General features: G+C 48.1%; 1 protein-coding gene across 1 annotated transcript in view; it reads left to right on the forward strand.

Moving 5' to 3' along the window:
• LOC139253819 (low-density lipoprotein receptor-related protein 1-like) overlaps positions 1–14,076 on the forward strand; it is a 2,398,725-nt gene that overhangs the window by 1,179,351 nt on the left and 1,205,298 nt on the right. Inside the window, exon 18 of the mRNA XM_070873585.1 lies at positions 470–595. Within this exon, the coding sequence (XP_070729686.1) occupies positions 470–595 (126 nt within the window). The remainder of the gene's footprint in view (positions 1–469; positions 596–14,076) is intronic.

Consider the following 14,076-nt stretch of genomic DNA (forward strand, 5'->3'; position numbering starts at 1 on the left):
GTCAGTGCAGTGAGTTACTGTTCAGCTATGCCAATTCATCAAAAATAATTCTCGACTTGCTGACGCAACTGATTTGATTTGTAAATTTTATTTTTGTCAATTTGCATTTGATGGATAAAACAGCATGGTAACCAACTGGGAATAATCTATAAGAAATGAACATTTATTTAATAGCTGTTAAAATTTACAAATAAATTAGAGTGGAATGTGGCTTCAAATTGGTGCTAAAAAGCATAGCATTCTAAAATTATAACCATAAAGCCTACTTCCAGTGACAGGGTAAAATGATGAGACAATATTCAGTGCAGAAATAACAATTCATTAGGAACAGCTATTTTGAACCTCATGCAATGTATAATTTATCTATCTGTTTTATCATAGATTCATACTACAGTTCCAAATTGCATTAATTAAGACATTATTTACAGCCTTTGGTTTTAACTGATCATCCATTATTATGTTTTGCTAGACAACAGTACTTGTCCTGCTAATCACTTCAGATGCCAAAATAATCGTTGCATCCCTAAAAGATGGCTATGCGATGGAGCTAGTGACTGTGTCAACAATGAGGATGAATCAAATGAAACTTGTTCAGGTAATTTCACTTGCTGATTTGTCTGTTGCAACATTTTGAAATGCACTGAAATTGCTTCAGATGTTAATCCAGATGTATAATAGTCTTCAAGCTTTGAACCTCCTTGAAAGTCTTTGACAATGTTTTATCTTGCACTACTTATTAAGTATTGTTTCCCATCTGAATATGTATGTGAAAGCAAGGAAAACATCATAAAAGTTTGCACAAATGGAGCTATCGCTTTATACTGCAGGAATTATTAGGATTCGTCAAAATGGGTAAAAATTTACCTTCAAACTCAATAATGTGGCTTTTTTTTCAATTAGTATTAGTATTCTTGTCTTAATTACATATAAGAGCAAAAGCTGGTCAGAAATATAGGCCCCAAGTTTCCACACGCGGCAAAACAGGCGCCCCTCCGAGCTGGGCGCCCGTTTTTCACGCCGAAAACGGCGCCTAAACAAAAATGCGCTATTCTCGAGCGCTTTGCAGCTCGATGTCTGCTTGGCGCGGCGCACAGGGAGCGGAGCCTACCACTCGCGCTGATTTTGTAAGTAGGAGGGGGCGGGTACAATTTAAATGAGTTTTTTTCGTGCCGGCAACCTTGCGCGTGCGCGTTGAAGTGTTAGCGCACGTGCAGTCTGAAGTAAACATTGGCACTCGGCCATTTTGAAAAGTGCTGCAGAAAAAGTGAAAATTTGTTTATTGAACCCTTGCAAAGGCTTGCATTTTAATTTTATTGATATTTCTGTGTGTGAGGGTGAGGGAGTGCATTCTGTAATTAAAGATAGACTGTGATAAACGGGACACATGCACTTATTTGAGACTATTCAAATTCTTTGTAGCTGTTCAATTTTTAACATTTTTTAATAAAACCACATTGCCCTTCCATGATCAGCACTGAGGCTTCTTGCAGCTTTCTCCCCCTGCCGTCCTTCGGGCCCGATGGCAAATGGCTGCCTCAAGCACTGAGGCTTCTTGCAGCTTTCTCCCTCCCTCCCCTCCCCCCCTGCCGTCGGTCGGTCCCGACGGCAAACCGCTGCCTGAAAGGCCTGCCTGAAGCACTTTCACACAGGTAGGAACATGGTTTATTTAATCTTTTCTTTGCTTATAAATTTTTATTCAGGTTGGATTTATTTGTATAATATTTGTATAAGTATAACTAAGGATTTATTGTCAAATTTAATGAGTTCCCTTCCCCCCCACCTCGTTCTGGGCGCCTAATTTGTAACCTGCGCCTGATTTTTTAATGTGTAGAACAGGTTTTTTCGGTTCTACAAAAATCTTCACTTGCTCCATTCTAAGTTAGTTTGGAGTACGTTTTCACTGTGGAAACTTTCAAATCAGGCGTCAGTGACCGGACACGTCCCCTTTTGAAAAAAAAATTCTGTTCAAAAGTGAAACTGTTCTACCTGACCAGAACTGCAGAAAACTTAAAGTGGAGAATTCCGATTTCTGAGATATTCCGTTCTCCACCAGTTGCTCCTAAAAATCAGGAGCAAATCATGTGGAAACTTGGGGCCATAGATCTGTACTTGATTTATAGAAAATATGAAACAATATTAATTGTAACATTTTTCCTTTGATAATTGTTCAATGTGAAAAATGTTCTGACTATAATTCTTAGTAGGCCATAAAAATTAGGACCCATTGCTGTGGGTCTGGAGTCACATATAAGACCATAAGAACATAAGAAATAGGAGCAGGAGTAAGCCATACGGCCCTTCGAGCCTGCTCCACCATTTAATATGATCATAGCTGATCCATTCATGGACTCAGGTCCACTTCCCTGCCCGCTCCCCATAACTCCTTATTCCCTTCTTGTTTAAGAAACTGTCTATTTCTGTCTTAACTTTATTCAATGTTCCAGCTTCCACAGCTCTCTAAGGCAGCGAATTCCATAGATTTACCACCTTCTGAGAGAAGAAATTTCTCCTCATCTCAGTTTTAAATGGGCGGCCCCTTATTCTAAAATTATGCCCTCTAGTTCTAGTCTCCCCTATCAGTGGAAACATCCTCTTTGCATCCACCTTGTCAAGCCCCCTCATAATCGTATACGTTTCGATAAGATCACCACTCATTCTTCTGAATTCCAATGAGTAGAGGCCCAACCTACTCAACCTTTCCTCATAAGTCAACCCCCTCATCTCCGGAATCAACTTAGTGAACCTTCTCTGAACTGCCTCCAAAGCAAGTATATCCTTTCGTAAATATGGAAATCAAAACTGCACACAGTATTCCATGTGTGGCCTCACAAATACCCTGTATAACTGTAGAAAGACTTTTCTTCTTTTATACTCCATCCCCTTTGCAATAAAGGCCAAGATTCCATTGGCCTTCCTGATTACTCGCTGTAACTGCACACTATTCTTTTGTGTTTCATGCACAAGTAGCCCCAGGTCCTGCTGTGCTGCAGCACTTTTCAATCTTTCTCCATTTAAATAATAACTTGCTCTTTGATTTTTTTTCTGCTAAAGTACATGACCTCACACTTTCCAACATTATACTCCATCTGCCAAATTTTTGCCCACTCACTTAGCCTGTCTATGTCCTTTTGCAGATGTCCTCCTCACACATTGCTTTTCCTCCCATCGGCAAATTTGGCTACGTTACACTCAGTCCCTTCTTCCAAGTCATTAATATAGATTGTAAACAGTTGGGGTCCCAGCACTGATCCCTGCGGCACCTTACTAGTTACTGATTGCCAACCCGAGAATGAACCATTTATCCCGACTCTCTGTCAGTTAGCCAATCCTCTATCCATGCTAATATATTATCCCCAACCCCGTGAACTTTTATCTTGTGCAGTAACCTTTTATGTGGCACCTTGTCAATTGCCTTCTGGAAGTTCAAATAAAGGCCAGACCGGGCAAGGACAGCAGAATTCTTTCCCTAAAGAACGTTAGTGAACCAGATGGGTTTTACAACAATGTTCACCATTACTGATACTTGCTTGTCATTCCAGATTTTTATTTCATTAACTTAATTTAAGTTCCCCAGCTCCCATGGTGGGATTTGAACTCATGTCTCTAGATCATTATTCCAGGCCTCTGGATTACTCGTCCAGTAGCAAAGCTACTAAGCTACTGTATCCATTATGTAATGAATGAAATTAAATTCTCCAAAAACTTATAAATTGTGATAAATTATTAGCCTACCTTAGGTATAAGCTGTCTAATGGTGAATTCAGGAAAGAAGCCATGATCTGTAGAAAGCAGTGCAAAAACATAACAAAATATCCACTTGTCTCTTCTTGCTGTATTTTCTAGATGCTGCCATAATGATTTATGAACCTCAGTGACTGTACAATATATTAGTTACACTCAGAAATCAATATTGTACATAATTAAAAGTGATAATAATAAGGTATGAGGCTTTCTGAGGCTGATAAAGCTTTAATTCCACTTGGTAATTGTAACAATTAATTCAGTAACAATGTCCTTATAACATTAACATAATTTTGCACTGCAAAAGTAGGCAACTCTAACCTTAAAGGTTCATCAATGATTCATTACAGTGGGATTTATTATTGTCCACAATTTCAAGCACTTTCTTATAATTTCTCTGTCTTCAACATGGATTGCGTTTGAAAATTAAACAAAGCATTAAAACCTATTAGCAGTAATTTCCCATTTTCAGGGGAAAAGATTCAGTATGATTTGACATTTCTGAAGCTTTTTATTAAAGAAAGACACTTAATGGCAATTATGCAATACCTTTGACAAGAGTAGTTTGCAGTTTCCACCAGATTCTATGTGCTATGTGATAATGGTAGATCAATCCCCAGTGTATTTACAAACCAATAAAATCCTAAAGGGGATAGAAACATAGAAACATAGAAAATAGGTGCAGGAGTAGGCCATTCAGCCCTTCGAGCCTGCACCGCCATTCAATGAGTTCATGGCTGAACATGCAACTTCAGTACCCCATTCCTGCTTTCTCGCCATACCCCTTGATCCCCCTTGCAGTAAGGACTACATCTAATTCCTTTTTGAATATATTTAGTGAATTGGCCTCAACAACTTTCTGTGGTAGAGAATTCCACAGGTTCACCACTCTCTGGGTGAAGAAGTTTCTCCTTATCTCGGTCCTAAATGGCTTACCCCTTATCCTTAGACTGTGACCCCTGGTTCTGGACTTCCCCAACATTGGGAACATTCTTCCTGCATCTAACCTGTCGAAACCAGTCAGAATTTTAAAAGTTTCTATGAGATCCCCTCTCATTCTTCTGAACTCGTGAATACAAGCCCAGTTGATCCAGTCTTTCTTGATATGTCAGTCCCGCCAGCCCGGGAATCAGTCTGGTGAATCTTCGCTGCACTCCCTCAATAGCAAGAATGTCCTTCCTCAAGTTAGGAGACCAAAACTGTACACAATACTCCAGGTGTGGCCTCACCAAGGCCCTATACAACTGTATTAACACCTCCCTGCCCCTGTACTCAAATCCCCTCGCTATGAAGGCCATCATGCCATTTGCTTTCTTAACTGCCTGCTGTACCTGCATGCCAACCTTCAATGACTGATGTACCATGACACCCAGATCTCGTTGCACCTCCCCTTTTCCTCATCTGTCACCATTCAGATAATAGTCTGTCTCTCTGTTTTTACCACCAAAGTGGATAACCTCACATTTATCCACATTATACATCATCTGCCATACATTTGCACACTCACCTAACCTATCCAAGTCACTCTGCAGCCTCATAGCATCCTACTCGCAGCTCACATTGCCACCCAACTTAGTGTCATCCGCAAATTTGGAGATACTACATTTAATCCCCTCGTCTAAATCATTAATGTACAATGTAAACAGCTGGGGCCCCAGCACAGAACCTTGCGGTACCCCACTAGTCACTGCCTGCCATTCTGAAAAGGACCCATTTACTCCTACTCTTTGCTTCCTGTCTGACAACCAGTTCTCAATCCACGTCAGCACACTACTCCCAATCCCATGTGCTTTAACTTTGCATATTAATCTCTTGTGTGGGACCTTGTCGAAAGCCTTCTGAAAGTCCAAATACACCACATTAACTGGTTCTCCCTTGTCCACTCTACTGGAAACATCCTCAAAAAATTCCAGAAGATTTGTCAAGCATGATTTCCCTTTCACAAATCCATGCTGACTTGAACCTATCATGTCACCTCTTTCCAAATGCGCTGCGATGACATCCTTAATAATTGATTCCATCATTTTACCCACTACTGATGTCAGGCTGACCGGTCTATAATTCCCTGTTTTCTCTCTCCCTCCTTTTTTAAAAAAAGTGGGGTTACATTGGCTACCCTTCACTCCATAGGAACTGATCCAGAGTCAATGGAATGTTGGAAAATGACTGTCAATGCATCCGCTATTTCCAAGGCCACCTCCTTAAGTACTCTGGGATGCAGTCCATCAGGCCCTCGGGATTTATCGGCCTTCAATCCCATCAATTTCCCCAACACAATTTCCCGACTAATAAGGATTTCCCTCAGTTCCTCCTTCTTACTAGACCCTATAGTTAAACAGTTAAAGCTTGACTCATCAATGGAAGCTAGAAAGGCAGATCTGTCACTGGGGGCTGGAATTCTTTCCATCCAGTTCCGGGCAAATCTGTAAGTAAATACCCATAATGGGCAGGGTGGTCCTTACTGCACAAGCAGCAGGAAGCCGACCAATGCTCTGTACTGGTAAGCTGTGCAGTTTTAGCTTCTTTTGTTTTCTTTAACCATCACCAGTACCATGTACGCACATCGGAGTCACAAATCCTTGTGTCTGCTTGGAGGTAGTGAGTGCGTCTCTATGGGGAGACTCTCAGTCAAACTGAAATTTCTCAGTCGCTTGATCTGGAGATTCTTAAACATGGTGATGGGTTTGTGTTATGTCAGACACCCTGCTACCCAAAACAAGTTGAATATTTGCAGAATAATCTCCAAGTAAATTGTCAGGCAGAAAACAATACTTTCTGGCCAATAAGCCCAGTGGACTGCATCAATGCAGAAGGTCAAAGGTATTTCCCTTATTTGTTCAAATGGTGGATTACGGTGGTGGTGTCCATCAGGCATGTACCAACCTTTCCTGAACTTGAGACTGAAAGTGAACCAGAACCAATTCAAGAGCTCTCAGTTTGAGACAGTTGAGATACCATTTGGACTGGCTCTGTAACCATCTGCCTTGCATCCAGTTCCTCTGTGGGTTTCAGAACCCATTACATAAGCATGAGTAACTAGAGGGAAACAACAGGAAAACTATAGGATATTGTTTTCTTGTGTATATATAGGAAATTGCAAGCTAACGCTTAATCGATGACGAGGTCCAACACCACTTTGTGTGCCAGTGCAGCCTTTGGTCGCTTGAGGAAGAGTGTTTGAAGACCAGGACCTCAAATCTGGTACCAAGCTTATGGTCTACAGGGTAGTAGTGATACCCGCCCTCCTATATGGCTCAGAGATGTGGACTATATACAGCAGACACCTCAAAACATTGGAGAAGTACCAGCAGCACTACCTCCGCAAGATTCTGCAAATCTATTGGCAGGATAGATGCAACAATGTCAGTGTTCTCACTCAGGCCAACATCCCCAGCATCGAAGCATTGACCATGCTCGATCAGCTCTGTTGGGCGGGCCACATCGTCTGCATGCCCGACACGAGACTCCCAAAGAAAGTGCTCTATTTGGAGCTTTGACATGGCAAGCAAGCCCCAGATGGGCAAAGGGAACGCATCAACGACACCCTCAAAACCTCCTTGATAAAGTGCAACATCCCAACTAGCACCTGGGAATCCCTGGATCAAGACCGCCCAACGTGGAGGAAGAATACCCATCCGGGAGGGCTCTAAACACTTCGAGTCTCATTGCCGAGAACAAGCAGAAACCAAGCATAGACACCTGAAGGAGCATGCATCAATCCAGGCTCCCCTCCACCCTTTCCTTCAACCACTGTTTGCCCCACCTGTGACAGAGACTGTAAGTCCCGCATTGGATTCTTCAGTCATCTGGGTACTCATTTTTAGAGTGGAAGCAAGTCATCCTCGACTCCGAGGGACTGCCTATGATGATGATGATGAATTGAAAGAACACAGCACAGTTTAGCTGAAGGACTTTTCTGAGTAATGTGGAGTTTTGGACTACGAATATGGCGGTCATCATAAAATGCAATATGGGCAAATAAAAGAAGGTTCAAATGACAAATCACTCCCAAAAAAGGACCAAGAGCATGAGGTGCTCAATAGAGAGAAAAATCTTTTGAAGTGAATTGCAGTACATGCTCCTAAAAATATCAAATCTTTACAGGGAATCAGCTGGCATTTCTTGGTGTTGACCAGAATTTTAAAAAATTTCTCAGGATATAGATGTTGGTAAGGCTGCCCTCCCTAGTAAGTGGTGATGGGCCTTCTTGAATTGCTGAGGCCCTTATGGTGATGGTGCTTCCATGATAAGTTGGGAATTCCAGGATATTGACCCAGGAATAAAGAAGAAATGGCAATATATGCCCAAGTCATATTGTGTTACTTGGAGGTGATGGTATTCCCAGCCCTTGTAAAAGCAGAGTCGACCCTGCTGTGAAATTTCCAGCTTTGATCAATGGTGTTTTTACATTAATTTCATAATGATCCGAGCAACACCAGAACATTCATTATATAAAGGTACCAGCTTAACCACTTCCCATGAAGTGGTTTTGCTTATAAATCGTCAACATTTTATTTTTCTGTATCCAAGTCGTAAACAAAGTACAGAATGTTTCTTTTTTGTTTCAACAATTATTTGTGTGATGGGTCTAGAACCTCCACTTTTGTGCTTATCACCCAAAAATGGGTGATACTTCCGGCATGGCGGTGAAAAAGGGTTTTCAGATCGTCGGTTTGTCGCCCATTCTCAAAGCACCTGGGCCCCAAGTTTCCACATGATTTGCTTCTGATTTTTAGGAGCAACTGGTGTAGAACGGAGTATCTTAGAAATCGGAATTCTCTTCATTTAGTTTGCTCCAGTTCGAGTCAGTTAGAACAGTTTCACTTTGGAACAGAATTTTTTTTTCAAAAGGGGTCATGGCCGGCCACTTACGCCTGATTTCAATGTTTCGTGAGTGAAAACTTACTCCAAACTAACTTAGAATGGAGTAAGTGAAGATTTTTGTACGCTCGAAAAAACCTTGTCTACACTTTAGAAAATCAGGCGTAGGTTACAAATCAGGCGTAGGGAATGGTGGGGGGGGGTGTTTAAAGGGAAGTTTACAAACATTAAACACTTCAGTTTTACAAATAAAGAGCCATCATCAATAATAAATGATAAATACATCAATAAATCAACCAATAAATCAATCAAAAAAAATTAATAAGAAATAATTTTTTTTTTAAATCAATAAATAAAACATTTTCTACTTACCGACTGCAGCACCGGGAGCCCTCCAACAGCATGCTGGGATGCCCCCCTCAGTGTGTCTCTGTCAGTGTCTTTATCTCTCTGACTGTTTGTGTGTCTCTCACTCTCTGTCTGTCAGTGTCTGTGTTTCTGACAGCGAGGGGAGGGGGAGGAGGGGGGTAGAGGGAGAGAGGGGGGGAGCAGAGGGAGGGAAGGGGGAGGGAAGAGGGAGAAGGGGAGGGATGGGGGAGAAGGGAGAGGGATGGGGAGAAGGGGGAGGGATGGGGGAGAAGGGGAGGGGGGAGAAGGGTGGAGGGGGGAGAAGGGAGGGGCGGAGAAGGGGATAAAGGGGAGAATGGGGAGAAAGGAGATGGGGGAAAGGAGATGGGGAGGGAAAGGAGGGGGGGAAGGAGATGGGGGAGGGGAGAAGGAGATTGGGGGGGAAGGAGAAGGGGGAGGGAGGCTGAACGGGCCGGGCCCGAGACTTCGGGCAGGGCCCGTCCCCAGCATCAGGTTTACAAGTAGGTGGCGTTGGGTCGGGTCGGGGGGGTGGTGGGAGGGAGGTCGGTTCAGTTCGGTTCGGGTCGGGGGGAGGGACGGAGGGAGGGAGAGGGAGGTCAGGTCGGGGGGAGGGAGGTCAGGTCGGATCCAGTCCGGAGGCGGGGGGGGGGGAGCGGGTGTCGTGTCCGGTCCAGGGGCGGGGAGCGGGTGTCGGGTCCGGTTTGGGGGTGGGTGGGAGGAGCGGGTGTCGGGTCCAGTCCGGGGGCGTAGGGGGGGAGCGAGTGTCGGGTCCGGTCCGGGGGCGTAGGGGGGGAGCGAGTGTCGGGTCCGGTCCGGGGGCGGGGGGTGGGGGGGAGCGAGTGTCGGGTCCGGTCCGGGGGCGTAGGGGGGGAGCGAGTGTCGGGTCCGGTCCGGGGGCGTAGGGGGGGAGCGAGTGTCGGGTCCGGTCCGGGGGCGTAGGGGGGGAGCGAGTGTCGGGTCCGGTCCGGGGGCGTAGGGGGGGAGCGAGTGTCGGGTCCGGTCCGGGGGCGGGGGGTGGGGGGGAGCGAGTGTCGGGTCCGGTCCGGGGGCGTAGGGGGGGAGCGAGTGTCGGGTCCGGTCCGGGGGCGGGGGGTGGGGGGGAGCGAGTGTCGGGTCCGGTCCAGGGGCGGGGGGTGGGGAGGAGCGGGTGTCGGGTCCAGTCCGGGGGCGTAGGGGGGAGCGGTGTCGGGTCCGGTCCGGGGGCGGGGGGTGGGGGGGAGCGAGTGTCGGGTCCAGTCCGGGGGCGTAGGGGGGAGCGGTGTCGGGTCCGGTCCGGGGGCGGGGGGTGGGGGGGAGCGAGTGTCGGGTCCAGTCCGGGGGCGTAGGGGGGAGCGGTGTCGGGTCCGGTCCGGGGGCGGGGGGTGGGGGGGAGCGGTGTCGGGTCCGGTCCGGGGGCGGGGGGTGGGGGGGAGCGGTGTCGGGTCCGGTCCGGGGGCGGGGGGTGGGGAGGAGCGGGTGTCGGGTCCAGTCCGGGGGCGTAGGGGGGAGCGGTGTCGGGTCCGGTCCGGGGGCGGGGCGTAGGGGGGAGCGGTGTCGGGTCCGGTCCGGGGGCGGGGCGTAGGGGGGAGCGGTGTCGGGTCCGGTCCGGGGGCGTAGGGGGGGGGGAGCGGTTGTCGGGTCCGGTCCGGGGGCGGGGGGGGGGAGTGGGTGTCGGGTCCGGTCCGGGGGCGTAGGGGGGGGAGAGCGGGTGTCGGGTCCGGTCCGGGGGCGTAGGGGGGGGAGCGGTGTCGGGTCCGGTCCGGGGGCGGGGGGGGGAGCGGGTGTCGGGTCCGGTCCGGGGGCGGGGGGGGGAGTGGGTGTCGGGTCCGGTCCGGGGGCGGGGGGGGGGGAGCGGTGTCGGGTCCGGTCCGGGGGCGGGGGGTGGGGGGGAGTGGGTGTCGGGTCCGGTCCGGGGGCGGGGGGGGGAGTGGGTGTCGGGTCCGGTCCGGGGGCAGGGGTGGGGGAGCGGGTGTCGGGTCCGGTCTGGGGGCGGAGGGCGGGAGGCGAGAGTCGAGTCGGGTCGGGAGGAAGCAGGGCTAAGGGCTGCGTGCTTCGGGCCCCTCCCACACAGTTTCGGGCACCTGGAGCTACTGCACTTGCGTGCCCACTGTAGCGTGCATGTGCAGAGGTCCCGGCACTGTTTTCAGCGCAGGGACCTGGCTCTGCCCCCTACAGCTCCTGCTGCGCTGCGCCGAGGGCCAGAGGACCTACAGGGAGGTGGAGAATACGGAGGGTTTTTTTAGGCGCACTTTGTGGTGCGAAAAACGGGCGTCCAGGTTGGGACTGCGCCGGTCTAGGCCCGAAACTTGGGCCCCTAGTTTCCATTTTTGAAAATGGGCATTACCGCGAGCGATATGAAATGGGCATTAACATTAAATTTTTTTGACCTTCTGCCATGAAGTGTGGCCGTCCTTACCAATGGCATGGCAATGCTCGATTCCCGTGATTCAGGAGGTCAAGGGTCATCATGACATGCGCAGAAGAGGAGAGAGATCGAGGGAGCTCAGAGGCACTGAAAGCATGTGTGGCTGTGGTGTGTGCTTGTCTGGCTATTGTGGGAGGCACGAGGGAGATTCACCAGCAGAAAAAAGCCTACTAAGCACTAAGAACATAGTTGGCACTGAGTTTTTGTCCAACAAATAAGATATAATGTGGAAGGGATGGTGGAGGTCCTGGAGCTGGTAGCCAGGAACACTGGTGGCAGAGAGCTCCCAGTGGTGCTGAAGCGCAGCATTTCACCCCAAGATACCGCATCCCCATTGCCAACCACACATGAGAGCCAGCAGCAATATCTTGCTTCTGGCTCGGAGCAAGTTCCCACCTCGGGACCGTCCTCTCCCGTATCCATCCAAGCAGCGGTTCGGCCATAATCCCCACCCCCAATGAAGCATCGGCTGAGGAGCTCCTCGGCCAGGCGGCTTGGTGTCAGGAGGAGAAGGGGTAAAGGTAGGGAGGAGAAGCAGGTGGGGGGGTTGGGGGTGGGAAGGTTTGGTTTGTACAGAAATACTGATGATTTCAGACTAATGTTCGTTTTAAATGTTTTTTTATTTAACAAAACCTTGTAGTGCTTTGGCTCGGATTGCTGCACCGTTACACGTGGTGACTCCTTAACATCAAAGGGTATAATTACACTTAACTTCAATCAACATAGACTTTAACTGTCACAAGTTGATGCCCACCATTGATGTATGACCTGCACACCCAGCAGTGTGTCAGCCTTGTAACTAACACCAACGTTCTTTCAGGCAAAGCGATCATTGATGAGCTCCTGTGCAAGGCTCTTGCAGCTATCATGCCACCACGGGCCCTTTCATGCAGTCTACAGGCGGGCAGGGGCATGGCTTCAGCATCAGCCTGATTGTCTGGGCCAATGTCAGTGTCTGCCTCCTCGTCCTCCTCTTCCTCTTTCTGGTGAGGTGGACTGTCAGACTCATCAGGCATTTCTTGTCCCCTCCTGATAGCCAAGTTGTGCAGCATGGAGCACACCACTATGAATTGAGCTACCTGCTCAGGATGGTATTGGAGCTCACCTCCTGAGTGGTCCAGGCATCTAAAGCGCTCCTTCAGCAATCCAATGATTTTCTCCACAATATTGCGAGTTGCTCTGTGGCTCTCGTTGTATCGCCTCTCGGTTTTGGTGTGGGTGTCACGCGAGGGGGGGCGGTCGGAGGCGGTCATCAGCCAAGTGGTGAGGCCATATCCTTTGTCACCAAGCATCCAGCGTTGACGTTGTGGCTGAATGTTAAACAAGTCAGATACAGTGCTCTCACGCAATATGTGAGTATCATGGATGCTGCCCGGAAATTGAGCATTCACTGCCAGTATAATTTGCTGGTGGTCGAAAACCAGTTGTACATTCAGGGAGTGGAATCCCTTGTGGTTCCTGAAAATCTCAGCATCCTGAAAAGGTGCCCGCATCGCGATGTGCGTACAGTCTATTGCTCCCTGCACCTTGGGGAAGTTTGCAATTCTGGAGAATCCTAGAACCCCCTCATTCTGTGCCTCCCTGGTCACAGGGAAGATGATCAAGTCTTTCCTGCATGTGTAGAGGTCTTCAGTGACCTGTCTAATGCAGCAATGTGTGGCATGCTGAGAAAGTCCGCAAATGTCTCCAGCTGTTGCCTGAAAAGAACCCGATGCGTAGAACGACAGTGACGCGGTGACTTTGACCTTGACGATCAGTGCAGTACTGATGGTGCTGGCTGGCTGAAGATCTCCCCTTATTAGTTGGCATACCTCAATGATAACCACTTTGTGGAAGTGCAGTCTCCGAAGGCTGGTGGTGTCGGGCAAGACGAGGTAAGAATGCTTCACCTTGTACTTGCAGGAGGTGTAACATCTGGTCCTCCTCATCAGTCTGGCACACCTTACGTTGGGCACATAATGCAGCGGAGCGTACCTTCGGCGATCTCGAGTCTGCAGCATGTAATTGGTCGCCAAGAGAGGGTGAGAAAGACAGGCCCCATTGCAGTAGCTCTCTGTTTTCCACCGATTGGTTACAAACAAGGAATGTCCCGACAAAGACACCTATTCAATTCCACTCGGACACAGTAAGGTCAAGATGTTTGTAGAGATGTTCACATCAACTCCAACGACCTGCAGAGTGCATCTGAACTCTGCCGAGGTTGAAGCACAGCAGCCTTTTAAAGGACGCGACATGTGATCTAGAACATGGCGTCCATAACGCTGTGATTAGTTAATTCCACTTAATCCAGTTAATTCCACTTTTTCTGGGCATTTTTTTGGGCGAGGGATATTGTGGGTGATATGTGTCCGAGGTGGTGAACTTGACGCTGGGCGATCTCATGGCCACTAGTTTCGGTAAGTATGCTCTTTGCGACAAAAAAAGTGGGCAGGCGGTATTATTGAATCTCGCCATTAAATCAGTGCGGAAATTAACACTGGGCGAAATTATGGCCGTTGATTTTGCCCATTCTGATGATTCCACCCAAATAAAGTAGGTGGCCGATAATATTTTTTCCCAGCGTTAAGCACATGGGGAAAGTAATGCTTGCCGATAAGTTTCCTAAAAATGCCCATCACTTTCCATTTTGTGGCTAAATGGGCGATATATGGGTGTTATACGTTATTTCAGCGGTAAAATGGGCATTAAGTGGCCTTTAAGCCTGTAAAAAAAAAAGTGGAAGTTCTAGCCCATGGTCTTTA

This window comes from Pristiophorus japonicus, chromosome 3 (assembly GCF_044704955.1).
Source record: "Pristiophorus japonicus isolate sPriJap1 chromosome 3, sPriJap1.hap1, whole genome shotgun sequence".
NCBI classification, from domain to species: Eukaryota; Metazoa; Chordata; class Chondrichthyes; family Pristiophoridae; genus Pristiophorus; species Pristiophorus japonicus.